The sequence below is a fragment of the Gymnoscopelus microlampas genome (genome assembly GCF_963454915.1).
Source record: "Gymnoscopelus microlampas genome assembly, chromosome: 3".
Classification (NCBI taxonomy): Eukaryota; Metazoa; Chordata; class Actinopteri; order Myctophiformes; family Myctophidae; genus Gymnoscopelus; species Gymnoscopelus microlampas.
Genome location: NC_139940.1, coordinates 20,237,785 through 20,253,840, shown reverse-complemented (window position 1 = coordinate 20,253,840; position 16,056 = coordinate 20,237,785). Strand labels below are relative to the sequence as shown.

The following is a 16,056-nucleotide window of genomic DNA, read 5'->3' as shown; positions in this document are numbered from 1 at the left end:
AGCAGATCTACAAGCTGATGCAACGCGTTGTGAACTTGTAGATCTGCTATTTTCAAATACTGATAATTACTGGTTATGAAATACTGTCTGTTTTCAAATAGCCAACCAATGTTTGTATGTTTAAAGGGCGAAGGGGCTCGCTTCATTTGGGCTTGTTTTCATAGACCCGGTTGCTTGTTTCTCTCGCCAAACCTGGCAACACTGAGGCTGGGTCGGCAGTTGGCTTTACTACTTCAGTTCAGTGTTCAGAATCCGTTGTTGTGAGGAGAGAAAGAAACCGTTAAGAAACCCCAGAGGAAAAGATTATCTTTAAGCGGCGTTGGCTTCAAATAAAACCCTAGTTTTGTGGGTTCGGTCCTCTGTCCGATCACGTTTTCTTTGTTTTTTTTGTGTTTGGTTTGGTTTTAGTTTCGCCGACATCATGGCTTGTGGAGCTACGTTAAAGCGGTCGATGGAGTTTGAGGCCCTCCTCAGTCCTCAGTCTCCCAAGCGGAGAAGGTGCAACCCGCTACCGGGGAATCCAGGCACTCCGTCCCCGCAGAGATGCAACAACCTCCGTCCGCCGATGGTGGACAGCAGCCCATCATCATCGCACTCGATGATGTCTCCCTCGGCGATCGGGGGTGAACACAGGCTCACCCCAGGTATGGAATCATGTCGACATTTGGAGGATTTTGGTTGCATTTGTGTGGTGGGGTGGGTGACATGGGGGGAGGGGGTTTGGGTGGAGTGGAATGGATAGCTTGTGGAGAGAGAATCGGTATGGATGGGGGTTGGAAGGAAACATCAGCCTAGCTAAGCTAACATTAGCAGCGTTGCCATGTTGGCTTATTAAAGCGACTTTGGGCTTCTTTTTCTGTAAAGTTGCTTGTTAATATTGGTGGTTGCGGTTTTTTGGGCTTGTTTCTAAAGTATAGTTTCTTATGTGGACTTGTTTCTAAAGTATAGTTGCTTATTTTGGGTAATTTATGTTTAAACCAGTGGTAATCAAATATGTTCATGTCATGATAGACCCCCAAATGTAATTATGTATTTGTCCCCTAACCCGCATCTGAAAATGTGTTGTGCCAGCTTTGTGTTTTTATAACACATTTTATTTGAAGTTTTTGAAAATAGCTTATCTACAAGTTCACAACGCGTTGCATCGTGGCGCGTTACGAACTGGTAGACCTGCTATTTTCAAATAGCCGATGTACAGTACTATATGGGGCTAGTTTAAACTAAATATTCATGTGGCCTAGTCGCTTCTTTTGGGCTTGTTTTCCTAGACTCGGTTGCTTATTCCTCTGACAAAACCTGGCAACACTGCTAACATTAGCAAGGTGCACGTCGCCGATGCGTTATTATGATTCCCACACCGCGTCGTGGCAAACCCGCTGAGCGGGCGCTGTGATTGGTCAGTAGTCGCTGTGATTGACAGTTCTCGTTTTTGCTACTATGCCTATACCTAACCTTAACCCTAACCCTAACCTCAGTAAAACTATGCCTAAACCTAACCCTAACCCTAACCCTAACCTCAGTAAGACTATGCCTAAACCTAACCCTAACCCTAACCCTAACCTCAGTAAAACTATGCCTGCCGGGGAGCCAATCAGACACGTAAGGCGGGTCTAAATCCAGGACGCGGCGTGGGATTCATAATAACGCGTCGCCGATGAGGTCCGACAGGGAACATTGTTTTATCAGAACACAATCAATAACACGTAGTCACGTTATATAACATTTCTTTATTAACTAATTAGTGACAACGCCATATCGAGCGAACATTTTTGCTGACCAAGTTAGTAGTCGAAGGAAGCGCAGTTTGGCTATAATAACCCTGTTTGTAACGAAAATATTCAGTTGAAAGTTCTGTTTAGGATTCTCCCACTAACAGGAAATCACTGCTTCACTTTCATGAGCTGCAGTACATGAACAAACAATGTTGACTATTTCCATAGAGAGAGAAACATGACAGCAAAACCGGCCTTCTTTTCCTGATTTCAAGTCTGTCTATGGATATTGTGCTTTTGCTGTGTGCGTTAAAACAATACGCCGTGTCATAACTTTGATATGATACACAATGGCCCAGAAAACAATGGCGTCATAGTCGGCCATCCTTCGTGCATGTACACTGGGACTGATTAGCCAGCAGTGCATGCTCATTCCATCCATTTCCCAAACAGACAAATGGCGTCACATCAGCCTTTTGGCAAATTATGTCTCAAGCTGATAATTAGGAGCTGCCTAGGGGCAGTGGTTCTCAACCTTTTCAGGCCGTGACGCCTCAAAATAATGATATTTGACCTGGGTACCCCCTACCCTGACAAGCACTTGGAATTGTAGGAGTTGAGGTATTCGATTTTCGGTTCCACAGATAAATAATGTGAAAATAGCCGATCTACAAGCGCACACCGCCTCTCTTTGCGAGGCGTTTTGAGCTTGTAGATCTGCTATTTTCACAATGTTGGCCTCTTCCTTATATTATTTGACAATTTGGCTGATGTTTCGCCAGTCTTTATAGTATAGTTTATTGATTACTTTTGATGCAGTGTTTTTCTTTCTTTCTTCACCCTTTCTTTTAGGTATTAAAAAGGTGTTAAAAGTCCTTAAATTGTCATTTCACTGTCACCCCCCCCCCCATCATGTGGGGACTCCCCTGAGGGTCTCGACCCACAGGTTGAGAACACTGCGTTCCTTGTCATGGCTGCCAGTTTTTCCTCATGTGGTTCATTGTATGTATGGAGTGGCTTTCTATACCAAAACACTGTCAGCTTTGGCTGGCAAGGCATTGTTCTTCTCCTTTATGCCTGTACTGTTCCCTCCCCTTTCACTTGAGAAAGCAGCTCCCATGTGAGCATCAACTGGGTGTGTGTGGGGGCACAAGAGGGAAGCAAGATAATTACCTGGATATCTCGGCAGCAATTCACTGAAGGCTCACTGAAGGCTTATTATTGTATGTGTCTATCACCACTGGGGCTGGACAGTTTGACAGCGGACAGACTTTAATCTAAAAAAAAGAAGGAAAAAAAAACTAATTAAAAAATCCTCTGACCCTCCATGGAATTGTGTGATCATTCCATCAGTGAGACGTGTAGAGAAGATCAACTCTTTAGCCCCCAGAAGGCTTATATCACTTCAGTGGCTAAAAAACATCGCCTTCTGTCTAGCTTGCATCAAGAAGAGTAAGGCTAGGCCTGTCTAGTATAATTACTACATAATCGCCTAATCACAATTATTTAGCAGAATTGTCAACACAAATTTCATGATTGTAACAGCCTTAAGAAAGGCTAGTCTTAGTCCAAACAGATTATTTCCTTTTGCTGTAAAATATGTAGCTTTCTCTCCTTACCACAAAATAACTGAAGAATGTCAATGACTCAGAAATCTAATACGGGTGTGTGGGACTGCCTGGCAGGCCACCAGTTTGTGTTGCTAGAGCACCCCCCTGCACAAGAAGTCTTTTGTTTTAGTGGCACTCCCAGCCCTAATCATTATCCATGGGCTATGTCTTGAGGTACTTGCATCCTCCATTCAGCTGGTTAAACCATCCTCTGTTTTGCTGTTTGTCTATCTGTCTCTCTTAGATGATTTGAATTCTAACTAACCATGGCTGTTGCACATTATACATATTTGCAACATGGCTTTCAGCCAGCAACCCGCTCTCTCTTCACTGTGCTCTTTGACAATGAAGCTTTTTCCCCGTGTGGGGTTTCAGTCAGCACTTTTTGATGGAGCGCATCCACCTGCGGAAGAGGGGAATGTAGCCTACTTCCTAGGAATTCACCTAATTGAATAACCACAGCGAATGCTTACTGCTTAGCATCCCCCTTTGTTCTCCAGAAGTGTAATTGCATACACATTTTTTTAAAGGACATGGGGAGGTTGACAGCCTTTAGGTTTTGATTCAAGTCAAATTCCAAAACTATTGTTGAGCAAAAAGGAAATAATTGACCAGAGGCAACAGGCTTGTATGTCATCATTCGTGTGAGTGGAGGGCGGAGCGTCCCCATCCCAACCCCCCCCCCCCCCCCCCCCCCCCCCCCGATGTAGGTTCAAAATGGCCATGATGTGATAATTCAGCTGATTGTGAGCAATGAATGAAGGGCCTACCTACACTGGATAACTTTGTCTAATCTGTACAGCTCTCATTGGGGCAGGATTTAGTCGTTTGGACAAGGTGCAAGTTTATGCGCTTTGTGCGGTGAGTGAAATATGCTTTTGAGTGTGGGAAACGAGAAAAGCTAGGCTCCAAGAGATTAGTTGCTGTGGGTATTTTTTCACACATGCAGGTGTCAACAGAAGCACAAGGTTTTTGTGACAACCAGATAGGAGGAAGAATTGTCGTCATGGCTGACTTCCTGTGAAGTGTTTCCGTTTGTGATGTAGTGGGTCATGCTGTTCAGCTTTTTCACTTCCCTGATTAGCCACAGCCTAGAAAATGTTTACAGTCTGGGGTTATGCTTGTGAGGGCCAGTGTAACATTGTAAACTTATTTGAATTTGTTGAAACTGGGAGAACACATAATGAAATGTATTGTTTTATTGTTTACAGCTTCTGGCTTCTGTATGTAGTGTAACCACAACATAACATTTGTACATGGTACTAATATACAATATGCAATGTTGCAGTAGTACAACAGTAACAACAAATGTCAAAGATCACTTAGCTGCCATTGCTTGGCCTTGGCGTGATGTATTTACTGTTAAGCAGTTGGCACGACTTGTGTACTCCCCATTTTGGCTTGCTAAATTACAGCACGGCAGCTGCAGAGGGTGAAGGAATGTAGAAGTCTGTGTGCATGAGTGTGTGTGCTGCAGATATGAGGTCTGGATACCAGGTATTATCCTCACCTTCACCCAGAATGTGGCCCCTCATGCGACTGGTGTGGCAAGCCTGCCTCAGCTGGGGTTTGCCAAGTGAAAGCAGTTTTGTATTTAGCTAAAGGTCAGCTGTCAGCCCCCCACCCCTCCTGACCCAGGACCCACACATGCTTTCCAGCCAGTCAGGTTTTTCTTTGTGGTGACGGCTGTGTTGATTTGTGGCTGTACAAGCCAGGAAAATGTATGCCAAGCTTGGTGAATCATTACGACCAAGCCTTCTGGTTATCATTTCATAATCTAGACCTAGATGGGATCACCCATCTACATTGCCTCTCCCCATCCCCCTGCCTGGTGCTGCCAGTTAGGGCATGTACTTCGGTTAGAGTGCCTAGAGATGATAGATGAACCAGGGCCTGCAGTGGGGAACTGTTTTTTAATTCCCACTAAGTCATCGTAAACCGAGGGAGTGGGTGGAAAAGTGCACAGGTCATATAGATCACACATAATTAACTTGGTCTATATCCCATAGGATATCTGATGTGATCCAATGCTTTATGGGGGTAGAATATCTGTCTCATCTGCTGGCCAGTGACCACGTTGGATGCCAGATTCAGAAAAAAATGCCATGCTCACCAAATCAGAAGATACGTTTCATTATTTCTATAGAAAATAACTTGGTGGTGTGCCAATAGGATTGTGCCATTTAGCGGTCACCACCAACCAATGTGCCTCATCACTTTATTTTTAAAGGCCTAGTACGGCACTGCAGGACTTCCCCAAGATGATGTGGTTTGGTTACTTCAGCCCAGATTGCATTGTCACTTTAGCCCTGACTACTGCTTATTGTGGTTTTATTTGAACCTTTGATTTAAATGAATTATTGGCTCAGGCCTGGATTAATTAATTTGTCTTGATACTGCTACAGTGTTAATCTAGCTTTGTCTGTCTGCACCAACATCCTTATTGTTGTATTGTGGTTTCTGTTCAAGATTATTGAGATGTTTTCGTGCTCAACTTCCTGATACTCAGCAGGTCAGTTCCCACTCCTTTTGTTTGTGCCCTGCAACCACTGATGGTCTACTATGCTCTCTTACCAGCACAGTTTTAAACTAAAACTCATACAATTCCCCATGAGCAACTTCCTGGTGATTTAGCTATCCTTCAGCAGTTGAGGGTGAAATTAAATGAGTCAGACCGTTTTCTCTCTGCTGGGCCTTTACCCCCACAACCAATCTAGCTGGCCAATCTCCTGTCGTATTCACTGTTTTTGTTTGGCCTGTGCCTAGGCTAAGCCTTTTTAGCTGAGGCTTTCTCCGCTTGCCTTGCCCTCATGCCCGGAAGTCTCTGTGATTGATTGCTCAGCCTAGTCATAGCAGGGTCATTGTTGCCTGGCAACACCCACGATTAGGATTCTTAATAGTTGGCAGTGCTGGGAGTGGACTGGCAACAGGGGGGCTTTTTTACTTGTCTATTAAGGTACCCTGGAGTGCCAAGATCACTTTAACATGTCTAGCAACAACACTGCAGAATAGAAAATCGAAATGTAACCCTACACACAGAAAGTAGGCACTCCCATTTGGCTTAGGTAGATGCAGTAAAGGCTTACTGTATGTGTTTGTTGCCACACAGGCCAATGTATATAATTTTTTCATTTTAATTTATAATCAAGTAAACTAAACGGATTGACAGAAGTTTATACAGTTATAGCCCATTTGTTTCAGGTTCTTCCCTACACTTTGCTGCTACAATGGTGGAAAAGTCCATTCCAAGGCCATGGTAATACTCAGCTGTCTCTATGGGAGAAGAATGAGTCGAGGGATGTCATTCAGCCCCCAGTGACATAGCTCTATTAAGTGTGAAAAGCTATTGCTGGGACTAAACAAACTGAGCCTGTCAGATTAGCGTTCTGTATTGTTAAACACAGGAAGGCTTCCATAGCCTGTATCCCCTGCTCGTTGTGCTAAATGCTCAATGAAGCCTCCAGTTTCTATAGTGCCAGGACCACATAACATGGCTCTTTTCTCAAAATGGCCTCTGTGTGTGGAGAAGGTTCTGCTTTTATTCCCGTCCAGAGAGGCTTGTTGCTGAACAGACTGAACTAGCAGCCTTGCCTGCAGGCTCTCTCCTCCACCCAAGATAAATGAGGCAGGGCTCCTCAGATAGAGGTGCTCCATACGCAACAGGCCTTTCACTCCCTCCCTGAAATGGAGTAGAGATAAGTTCTTCTTCGTGCGCTTGGTTATCAGAGCCAGTTGAGCTAAAACGGCAGTAGGCCATGGTGTTTTTCTGTTTTTCCCAGGATAATGCTGAACTTTAGCCTTCTGATTAGATGCTGAGTGAGTCAGGGAATGAGAGGGGGTTGTTTTGCTAGCTATGTTTAACCTGTGCTGACATAGAACGGCAGGAAGGCATATGGTTTATCAGGACCAGAAGGGCCTATTTTGTGTGTGTGGGTAAATGGGAAAGGGGGGTGGAGGGGGTATCTCAGTCATGTTGCTGATGTCATGTTTAGGGATGGCCAAATGGAGACATTTTATTAACCGGTTACCGTTAGGCCTTACCGATTAATGAATCGATAACCGTTAAGAAAAGAATTGTGTAAAAAAAAAAAGGGCCAAAATACATTTTATTTCAAAGGGCCATGTCTACACAGTTTGTTTTGTGTCTCCAGCAGAGTTTCTAGTGTCTCTCTCTCTCTGGAAGAGGTTGCACATGAACTCTGCAGCCGCACTGAGGCGCTCCAACACAAACAATACCAAGACGAGGAAGAAGAAGAATAAAGTGGAAGTTACGTGTGGTTGCAGGTGTAGACTTGGCCAAAAAACAATTAAAAAACATTTTTGGACCTTTTTTTTTTAACGATTAGTCGTTAGTATTAATCGGTGGCCGATTTCTTAACGGTTGGCCATCCCTAGTCATGTTTCTTAATTGCGCAGTTCTTTCATTGCACTGTGTGCTTAATTTTGCTCTTAACTATTTTCAGTTGTGCAGGGGTTCTAAATTCTTATACTGGGGACATGCTACCATGCCATGATTTACTGTGAACAATTGTTAAATGTATTCACGATTAGTTGTGTAGCTGTCCCAGGGGACTGTTAAGTGTGTATCGCAGAGGCCCCGAGGGAGTGATGCGATGAATGGGAAGTCGTCAGATCAGTGTATCTCCAAAAATCTCCAAAAATCCTCATAGAGTATTGGCGTATCCTGATGTGATGGCCTTGCGGAGCGGGGTCGTCCCCGGCAGTAGGCTACAGCTGCCGGCTGGGAAGGAGGAAAACATGCTTGGTGTGTGTTTTTGACAGCTTGATTGTAAAACGATTCATATATTTTTGACATGATGGAACATATAGTTGTTCAATATGTGTGTTCATACATACAACTGCTAGATTAAAACGTTATTAGAATCCGGTACAGGGTGTTTCCATAGTATGTGTGCAGTGATTGGTATGAAGAGGCAATTATTTGAATATGCGAATGAACACAAACAGCAACCAAAGTGAAACAATTCTAGTGATAAGAAAGATATTTTATCTTTCGGTAGGAAAGCAGCTTAAGAAGTGCCATCTGATGCACATCAGCACTTGATCACGGTCGGTAAACTAAGTGCTCTTGTGTCACAGGAGAGGTGGTGGTCATGGCATGCCTGGATGATCAGCGCTCCTAGTGTTAAGAGTGCAGCTTTGCAGCAGTTCTCAAAATCATTGGAGGCAGGAAGCAGCCCAACCCAGTATTCTCAGACAGCTGGACTGAAGCACGGGGTGCCCTGTTTCACACTGTCCCCTTCCGCATTGCAGCACAATATCACCCAGATCTATCCACACTAATCAATCAGCCCTTTGCGCCTGAGGAAGCATCATACATCTGCACGACTGCTAAGTAGGCCTTCAATAGTATGACATATTATGGCAGTCAGTGCGGCATCCCTGATAGTGCTATATTTCATGGCATAGACATGCGTATTTTCCAACATTGGAATAATATACACAACATCATAAAAGATTACAGGGCAGAAGTGAAGCTGATACAGGACCAGTAGAGTTGCACCTAGCAATCTGCAGGTGATAGGAATTGGCTGGTTGTCTGTCGCTTGGCCATGATTGGTGACCGGCCAGTCAGTCTAATAAATCAGATTTGGTGCCGGTCATACTTACATGCATGCCCAGCACGATGGTCAAGTTGTGCACACTGCAACAAGAACATTATGACGTGGACGTTTTGCTCAGTGAGCAGAAAAGTTGAACGGATCGCTGAATTGCTTGGCAATCACAGCTAAAATATGAAAGAGGTATTTTATTACCTTGCATGCGTTCGCTGCATTTAATTTGTTCAAAGCACCAGAGTTTCATCTCTTGGCCTCTATAATCTTTGTATTAATATTGTATTAATATTGTCAAATCTTAAAAGTGACAGTGTAAACACTATACCTCCATGACGTCAGACAAAATAAGTACTGAAACATAAAGAAGACTAAAACATTCTGTAATAATAATGAGTTGTGTTTAACTCTTTTACTGCCATTGGAAGCGTTAACGTGTCCGTTGGTACTTGGTCCACAGTGCCATGGACGCGTTTGACGCTGGCACTGGACAAACACAGCCAGAAATAAGAATAATATCTATCAGTGAAGGAGTTAGTAATAGGCCAAAATATCAGTCGACTCAGCAGTTCTGGACAACCACCTATCCCACCGACTTGACGCCAGGCACCGCACTCATGGCAATCGGTCCGGAAGGTTCTCGAGAACATGCATGCGCATACGCAGATATTTTGCGCATTTATAGTAAGAGAAAAACTGTATTGGCAAAATCTTCCAATCGGTTTATCTCAAGGACCAATATGTGTGTTCACTTTGGTGTGTCACATAGCTCTGGTAGATAAATGGTGGTGTCGGTCTTGTGTACAACTTTAAAGCTCAACTTCCTGTGTTCATCTGCTTGTTTGAATCTTTGTTTAGATTTTTTTGAAAAGTTGCACAGAGGAAGTGTGCAAAGCTGTAGGATATGTTCAAGGAACACATCATTGGTTACATTGTTTGATTATAGATGAACTGTAAGGGGCCCCTCATTAAACCACGAATACACTGTGCTAATGCACTGTTCCCTATTTTGTGATACGGATTTGTCTTTTTATATTTATTTAACCGTGGTCATTACAAAGCAACTAGGATATTCCAACAATATCTCACGTTGCAAGAACTTGTCTTTCATGGTTTAAGTACACAAAGGCAAGAAAGGTTTGAGCCTCAAGGCTGACTCTTTCCATTTTTGTATCCACCCTGGCCTGGAATGAACCGGTCTGATATTTTCCATCTGCACGGCTGCCCTGGCATTTTCCCGTAACCATCACCCAAAGCAGTCCCCCTGCACAGTTCAAACTCTTCTGAATCATCTTGGTGTCTTTGTATGATGTTCTGACTCTTGCCCATCCCCCCAACAGAGCAGATCTTCCAGAACCTCCGTCAGGAGTACAGCCGAATCCAGAGGCGGCGGCAGTTGGAGGGGGCCTTCAACCAAAGTGAGGCCTGTACCTCGAGCGATGCGCCCAGCCCCTCCTCCGCCCTCGCAGCCCCCAGCTCCCCACCAGGTAGGAAACAACACTCTACTGTTTTTCTACTGTAATAGAAAAAATGCAAAAAACAAATGCTGTGCATTCTGTGAAACAAAACAAGTCCACAACCAACTATAGGTTCTGGATTTACAGCCAGGACTAGGGCTGCAACTATCGATTGTCTTCTCAGCGATTATTCTGTCGATGACTTTTTCGAAGACAGGGAGGGTTGGGTTCCACCACGCAGCAGCAATTTAAATGCCTTATGATTTAACAAGGTACTGAATACAGAGCACCTCTGTAGGTGCAGGTACCTAGAGTAATTAGCACCTCTAAAGGCATTTGAATAGTCAGCACTGCTCTAGTGCATCACGTCAACAGTACGTTACAGCACATTCTTATCATAGGTTCTTATGCTTAATTCATGCTCCGGTGTATGATGGTGACACAGTGAGCCGCGCGAAAATAGCCGTTCTACAAGCCCACAACATGTTGTTTCTGCGACACATTGTGAGCTTGTAGATCGGCTATTTTCGCTCTGTGTGTGACACTGTCATATGATGAAGTATAAATCAGGCTTTAGCTTGTATATAATATTTTTGGTAGATGAATAAATGATAAATAAGAAGTACAAAAGAAAGGCTTCGCTGAATAGCCTACTATGGAGCAGATTATTGGCCACTATCAGCCCATAAATCGGCATTTGCTGATATATTCTCGCAGAAAAGTCAATTAATGTGAGAACAGCTGCCCGGTCCTTTTCAGCTCAATTTATACTATGTCGTACAGCGGGTCACATGGCAGATCTACAACCTCACAATGAGCTGCTTCCGCGATGCATTGTGAGCTTGCAGATCTGCTATTTTTGGTGCACGACCTGTCATACAGCAAAGTATACATTCGGCTGTAGCCGAATGTATACTAATATATATGTATGTATATATATATATATATATATATATATATATATATATATATATATATATATATATATATATATATATATATATATATATATAATGTGTATATATATATATATATATATATATATATATAATGTATATAACTGCGTGCTGTCAATAAACAGAGATGAGACGACATGACACGTCCTTGAATCTGGTGACAATGCGTAAGGGGGCTGTGTTTTTTCAATTATTTTTTTCAATTTATTTTTATAAATTTGTTATAAAAAGTAATTGAAAAACTACGGCCCCCTCACGTCACGTATTAGAAAGACAATATCCGTCACCAGAACCAAGGACGGGTGTTTCCAATGAATCCATCATGGTTAAAATGAAGTGTCTGATAAAATTAATATCGAATATCTCCATATTGAATCAAGCAACTGAAAAACTGTCTGGTGTGCTCACAAAAGCCTGAATAGATGTTAAAATTACCCCAAACATGTTTGAAAGTGAAATATCCCTTCAATTCCCCATAAAGCAGCTTTAACAGGGAGGGCGCTAGCGAGTGATCTTTGCTTCTTTTTACTTTCTTTGTTATTCTTCTGTGTCTGTGCTGCTTTGAAGGCAACTTTTCAGCCTGTACAGGTGCGTGGGTTGTATAAAGGCCACAATACCCTTGAGGATGTTCTTTGCTGTGATTATGGGATTATTTGGTGGTGCTGACAGTACTTGGCTATCCCTCGCTCCTGTTACATCATCGTCATACCAATGATAACGAAACAATGCCCTCTCTCAGTTGTTACTAGACTAGTACATAATTTCAGTCGGGCACAGTGACAGAGGGAGGGCCTTAGGCCTAACAAGCTAAGACACTCATATTTCTGAAATTATTTGATCATAGATACTTTGTACAGCTTTAGATTGGTTTCAAAGCTAGTTTCCATGGCTGTGATTTCTAAATCATTCAAGTTCTGTGTGTGTGTGTGTGTGTGTGTGTGTGTGTGTGTGTGTGTGTGTGAAACCCAAACCAGAGCCTTAATACTCCCAGCTTATGTCACATTGGCTCCAATACTAGCACTAACCTGGCCTCTTTCTGTCTCTTTTTCTGAGACCTACTAGGTTAGCCTCTTATACATGTCCTGCCATCCCTGCTTGTGATTTATAAACAAACATTCTCAGTGCAAACGGGTCATAGCAGACCTCAGTGTGCCCGGGGGCAATGAATCACCCAGCCAAAGCAGGATCTAGTTGCTCTGTGAAGGAGACACTGAAGGGGGTTTAGGGGAAAAGGGCCTTCATTAGTGCCACATGAGCCTTACTGCTGCTGCTGGGGAGAAAGAGACAAAAAGCAATATCTGTACATTGTGTTTGGACTGCATTCAGAGTATGCAATGCCCTCTCTATTTTTGGAGAGAGGACATTGCAGACTCTGTGACCTATCACTGTGTAAATGGCCATGGGGGTGTCAGCCTTATTTGAAAAGCTTATGGGCTGTTCTTTTTTTTATTATCACCAGGTGCCTCAAGGAAGGACCAGCCGTCATTCACGCTGAAGCAGGTGAGCTACCTGTGTGAGCGTCTGCTCAAAGACCACGAGGAAAAGATCCGGGAGGAGTACGAACAGATCCTCAACACAAAACTTGCAGGTACAATATGTGAAGTTTATATCTGTACTGTATGCTAACTAGCTGAGAAAACTAAACACACAAAACCAAACAAACTCAAGTTATTGCTCTTATTAGCATTAGAACAGCACTTTTCCTCTGAATTGAAAGCACCCCACTGTAAGATGTGAAACAGTGAAGTTGAAGTTGATTCTGCTCCACCAACAGGAAACCTGCTCGATATTATCTGTGCAATTAGCAATGCCTTTCCTTCAGTTGCTTCAAACTGTTGTGGTAGAGGCTTCTGAATGCCAAGGTTATAAATGGGTGTGGAATTAAATTGTGGCATGGTTCTTGAAACAAGCAAGTGTGATAAAAGTGTGTAATTGTGTTTAGTAACTGATGCAAGACTCATTCCTAATTAATTCCTCTGTCCCATCTGCCATTTGATTCTGTGGTGGTACTTGATTCTGTGGTACTGTTTTACACTACTAACTCCCTTAACTGTTCTCTTTCAGAACAATATGAATCTTTTGTGAAATTCACACAAGACCAGATCATGCGAAGATATGGTGCCCGGCCTGCTAGTTGTAAGTATTAGTAGTATTGTATACTAGTATAGTATTGAGCAGCTTGTTTGTCTCGCTTTGGTAAATAAGTAACCTTCAAATCCTGCAGAAAAATTGCAGTGCTTCCCCTATATGCATGCAATAGTGGCGCTGTGCGACTGACTACTCAATTTTTATGTAAATTATTATTGTGTATTTTTTAACGATGGAAGACTGCGCCATCTTATGTCTTTATAGACTTAAGATATTATTTTGCGCCATCATTATGGATGCTTCATGTCCAGTTTACACACTTGTAAGAGATGGAGAGGACTGGCTGTCCAGACCAATAGAAAGAGAGAGACTCTTTGATCTTCTGACACGTTGATGTTGCATCAGCAGTTTTCGTCTCTTTTTTTAATCTCTGTGCACACAAACAAATTCTAAATAAACTGTAATTTGGTTATGACAATAAATGTTTGAACATTATGTGAAAACTATGGGTCCTACTAGGCATACTCTCGATAGATCGGGATCCCTCTTCGTATTCAGGTCAATTCATTGTGTTCTTTCCTGATCATCTCAGCATATTAAATCAAGTTACAACTTGATTAACCCCAAAACACAGTTGGGCGATGGAATATAAATTAAGCTTAACATTACAACAAATGTAACCATTTCATTGAATGTGCAAGGAAACCACTGAAATAAACATTAGGAAGATCCATAATGATCTTGCATACTAAAAGATAGAAGCCTCTGTATTTTCCATGCACAAGTGTTTTGCCTGTAGGCGGTCCACAGGGCCACTGTGACACCTGTCAATCTCAAAGACACCTGACGTCTTATTTTGAGGGCAAAAAAAATATAAAAATTCACCGCCGCTGCTACAACTTCATTCTAAGGGAAACACTGAACTGGATAGATTTTGCATTAAATGTTCAAAGTTGAGATGTGTAATCTTAGGGCTGGACAATATATCTGTATTAAATCAATATTGTGATACAAGACTAGATGCCACCTGGGATTTTGGATATCATAATGCATGAGTGTTAAAAATATTATGGTTGAATCGATATTGAGGTATTTGGTCAAAAATACATATCTGATTTTGTACATATTGGCTAGGCCTATGATCTTCTCTGTGTCTTGTTTTATTCCAGACTGCAGCACTCATCCATTATTCAATTCCTCTGTTTCAGATGTCTCTTGAACTCCCATCGATGAGGTCCCAGCTTGTCTCTCACAAGATGGCTTCTCTTCTACTGCCCCCATCCTCCACTCAATTTTCACTTCAGTTTTATCTCCCTTTTATTATTATCTTTTTCTTCCCCTCTCAAGCCGTTTGGGTGCCATGGTTTATCCACATTTTTTTAATCCAAAACTGATTTCTTACTTCAAAACTGTTGCTGCTGGCCAAAACTTAGAAGAATCTGAAAGATTTAACAAGAAATAATGTAAAAAGCCCCACCTCTTTCCTCTTCTTGATAGGCTCTCTCTGGAAATCTTGAACATAAAGCAGATTTGTGTCAATCTCTTGCCGGTGCTGTAGAAAAAGCTTGGCTAATGTGATCGTTCTGTATTACCTTCCAGCACTGCCCCTCTGCAGCAGCTGTATTGATAGCTCCTGCTTTTCACATTCTCCCACTTTTATTTTTCCTTTTTTCCCCCCCAACTCTTTACCTGAGAATGTGGATTTTTTTTCCCTTTTGAAAAAATAAAAGTTATGTGATTAAATCCCTGTTGTCGTCAGTTTATGTGAAAATATTGTAGTAATATAATGGCTGCTTGTGCATTAGCAGGGACGTGCACAGATAGACTCTAGGTGGTGCTACAGCACCTGCCCTTTGCCCTCTTGACCAGAAGTGCCCTTTTGAAAAAAAAGGGCAAATACACGAGCACCTGCCCCTCAAAATGTCTGTGCACGCCACTGTGCATTAGAACACAGAGGCCAACCGGGTGCTCACAGGAGGAATGTAGACTTAAAAAGGAAAGAGGAGCACTCAAACAAAGAGGAAGTAAAGTTAAAACGAATTTGATTCTTTAAAAATGCCAAAATGTTTCAACCGGTTATGGTCTTCATGAGGGTGAGAACTGGACCAGTTCTCTTCTCGCCCTGATGAAGACCTTGAAGACCGGTCGAAACATGTTGCCATTTTTATAGAATGAAATTAGTTTTAACTTCCTCTCCTCCACATGTTTGGACTACTTATAGTTATTTTACAGTAAACATATTTATAACATATAACATATAAGTCCCTTTCATGAAAATGGTTTTATAAAAATGTTTATTCATTGGCTTTGGTCAATGTTTTAAGAGATGTGGTCTTATGGCACCATCTGCTGGTAAGACCTTAAAAGGCATCCGAGAGGTCAACTGAAAGATTAACTGAATGTGTTGTATTTTACAGTCTATGGTTTCATCATTGGATGGTAATGACTGTATTATCAAACATTTCTTTTTTAAATAATTAATTTACTGTACCAGTTTATGGTTTCTATAAACGAACTTTAAAAGTCTCATACTGCCAGTGTGTCCTTAATTCAGCCCTCTAGTGCCATCTTGTGGTGTTAAAAGTGAACTATGTAAGATAGTTGCAACCATTTGTAGCTAAACTACTGTTATAGCATTCATTTTAAGAAAGAAAGAA

At 42.2% G+C, this 16,056-nt stretch overlaps 1 protein-coding gene across 1 annotated transcript; it reads left to right on the top strand.

Annotated features, from left to right (window-relative positions):
* The first annotated feature begins 234 nt into the window (after positions 1–234).
* Positions 235–15,142, top strand: akirin1 (akirin 1). Its single transcript, XM_084052881.1, has 5 exons — positions 235–644; positions 10,239–10,385; positions 12,771–12,899; positions 13,376–13,447; positions 14,608–15,142. Exons 1-5 carry the CDS (start codon positions 422–424, stop codon positions 14,616–14,618), a joined length of 582 nt encoding a protein of 193 aa, XP_083909007.1. The 5' UTR covers positions 235–421; the 3' UTR covers positions 14,619–15,142.
* Positions 15,143–16,056: the final 914 nt, after the last annotated feature.

Bases quoted from the DNA above. Each gene is read 5' to 3' on its own strand.
- akirin1 (XM_084052881.1), top strand. From the start codon at position 422: ATGGCTTGTGGAGCTACGTTAAAGCGGTCGATGGAGTTTGAGGCCCTC. The intron at 645-10,238 runs GTATGGAATCAT...TCCCCCCAACAG, and splicing joins TGAACACAGGCTCACCCCAG to AGCAGATCTTCCAGAACCTC. The intron at 12,900-13,375 runs GTACAATATGTG...GTTCTCTTTCAG, and splicing joins CCTCAACACAAAACTTGCAG to AACAATATGAATCTTTTGTG.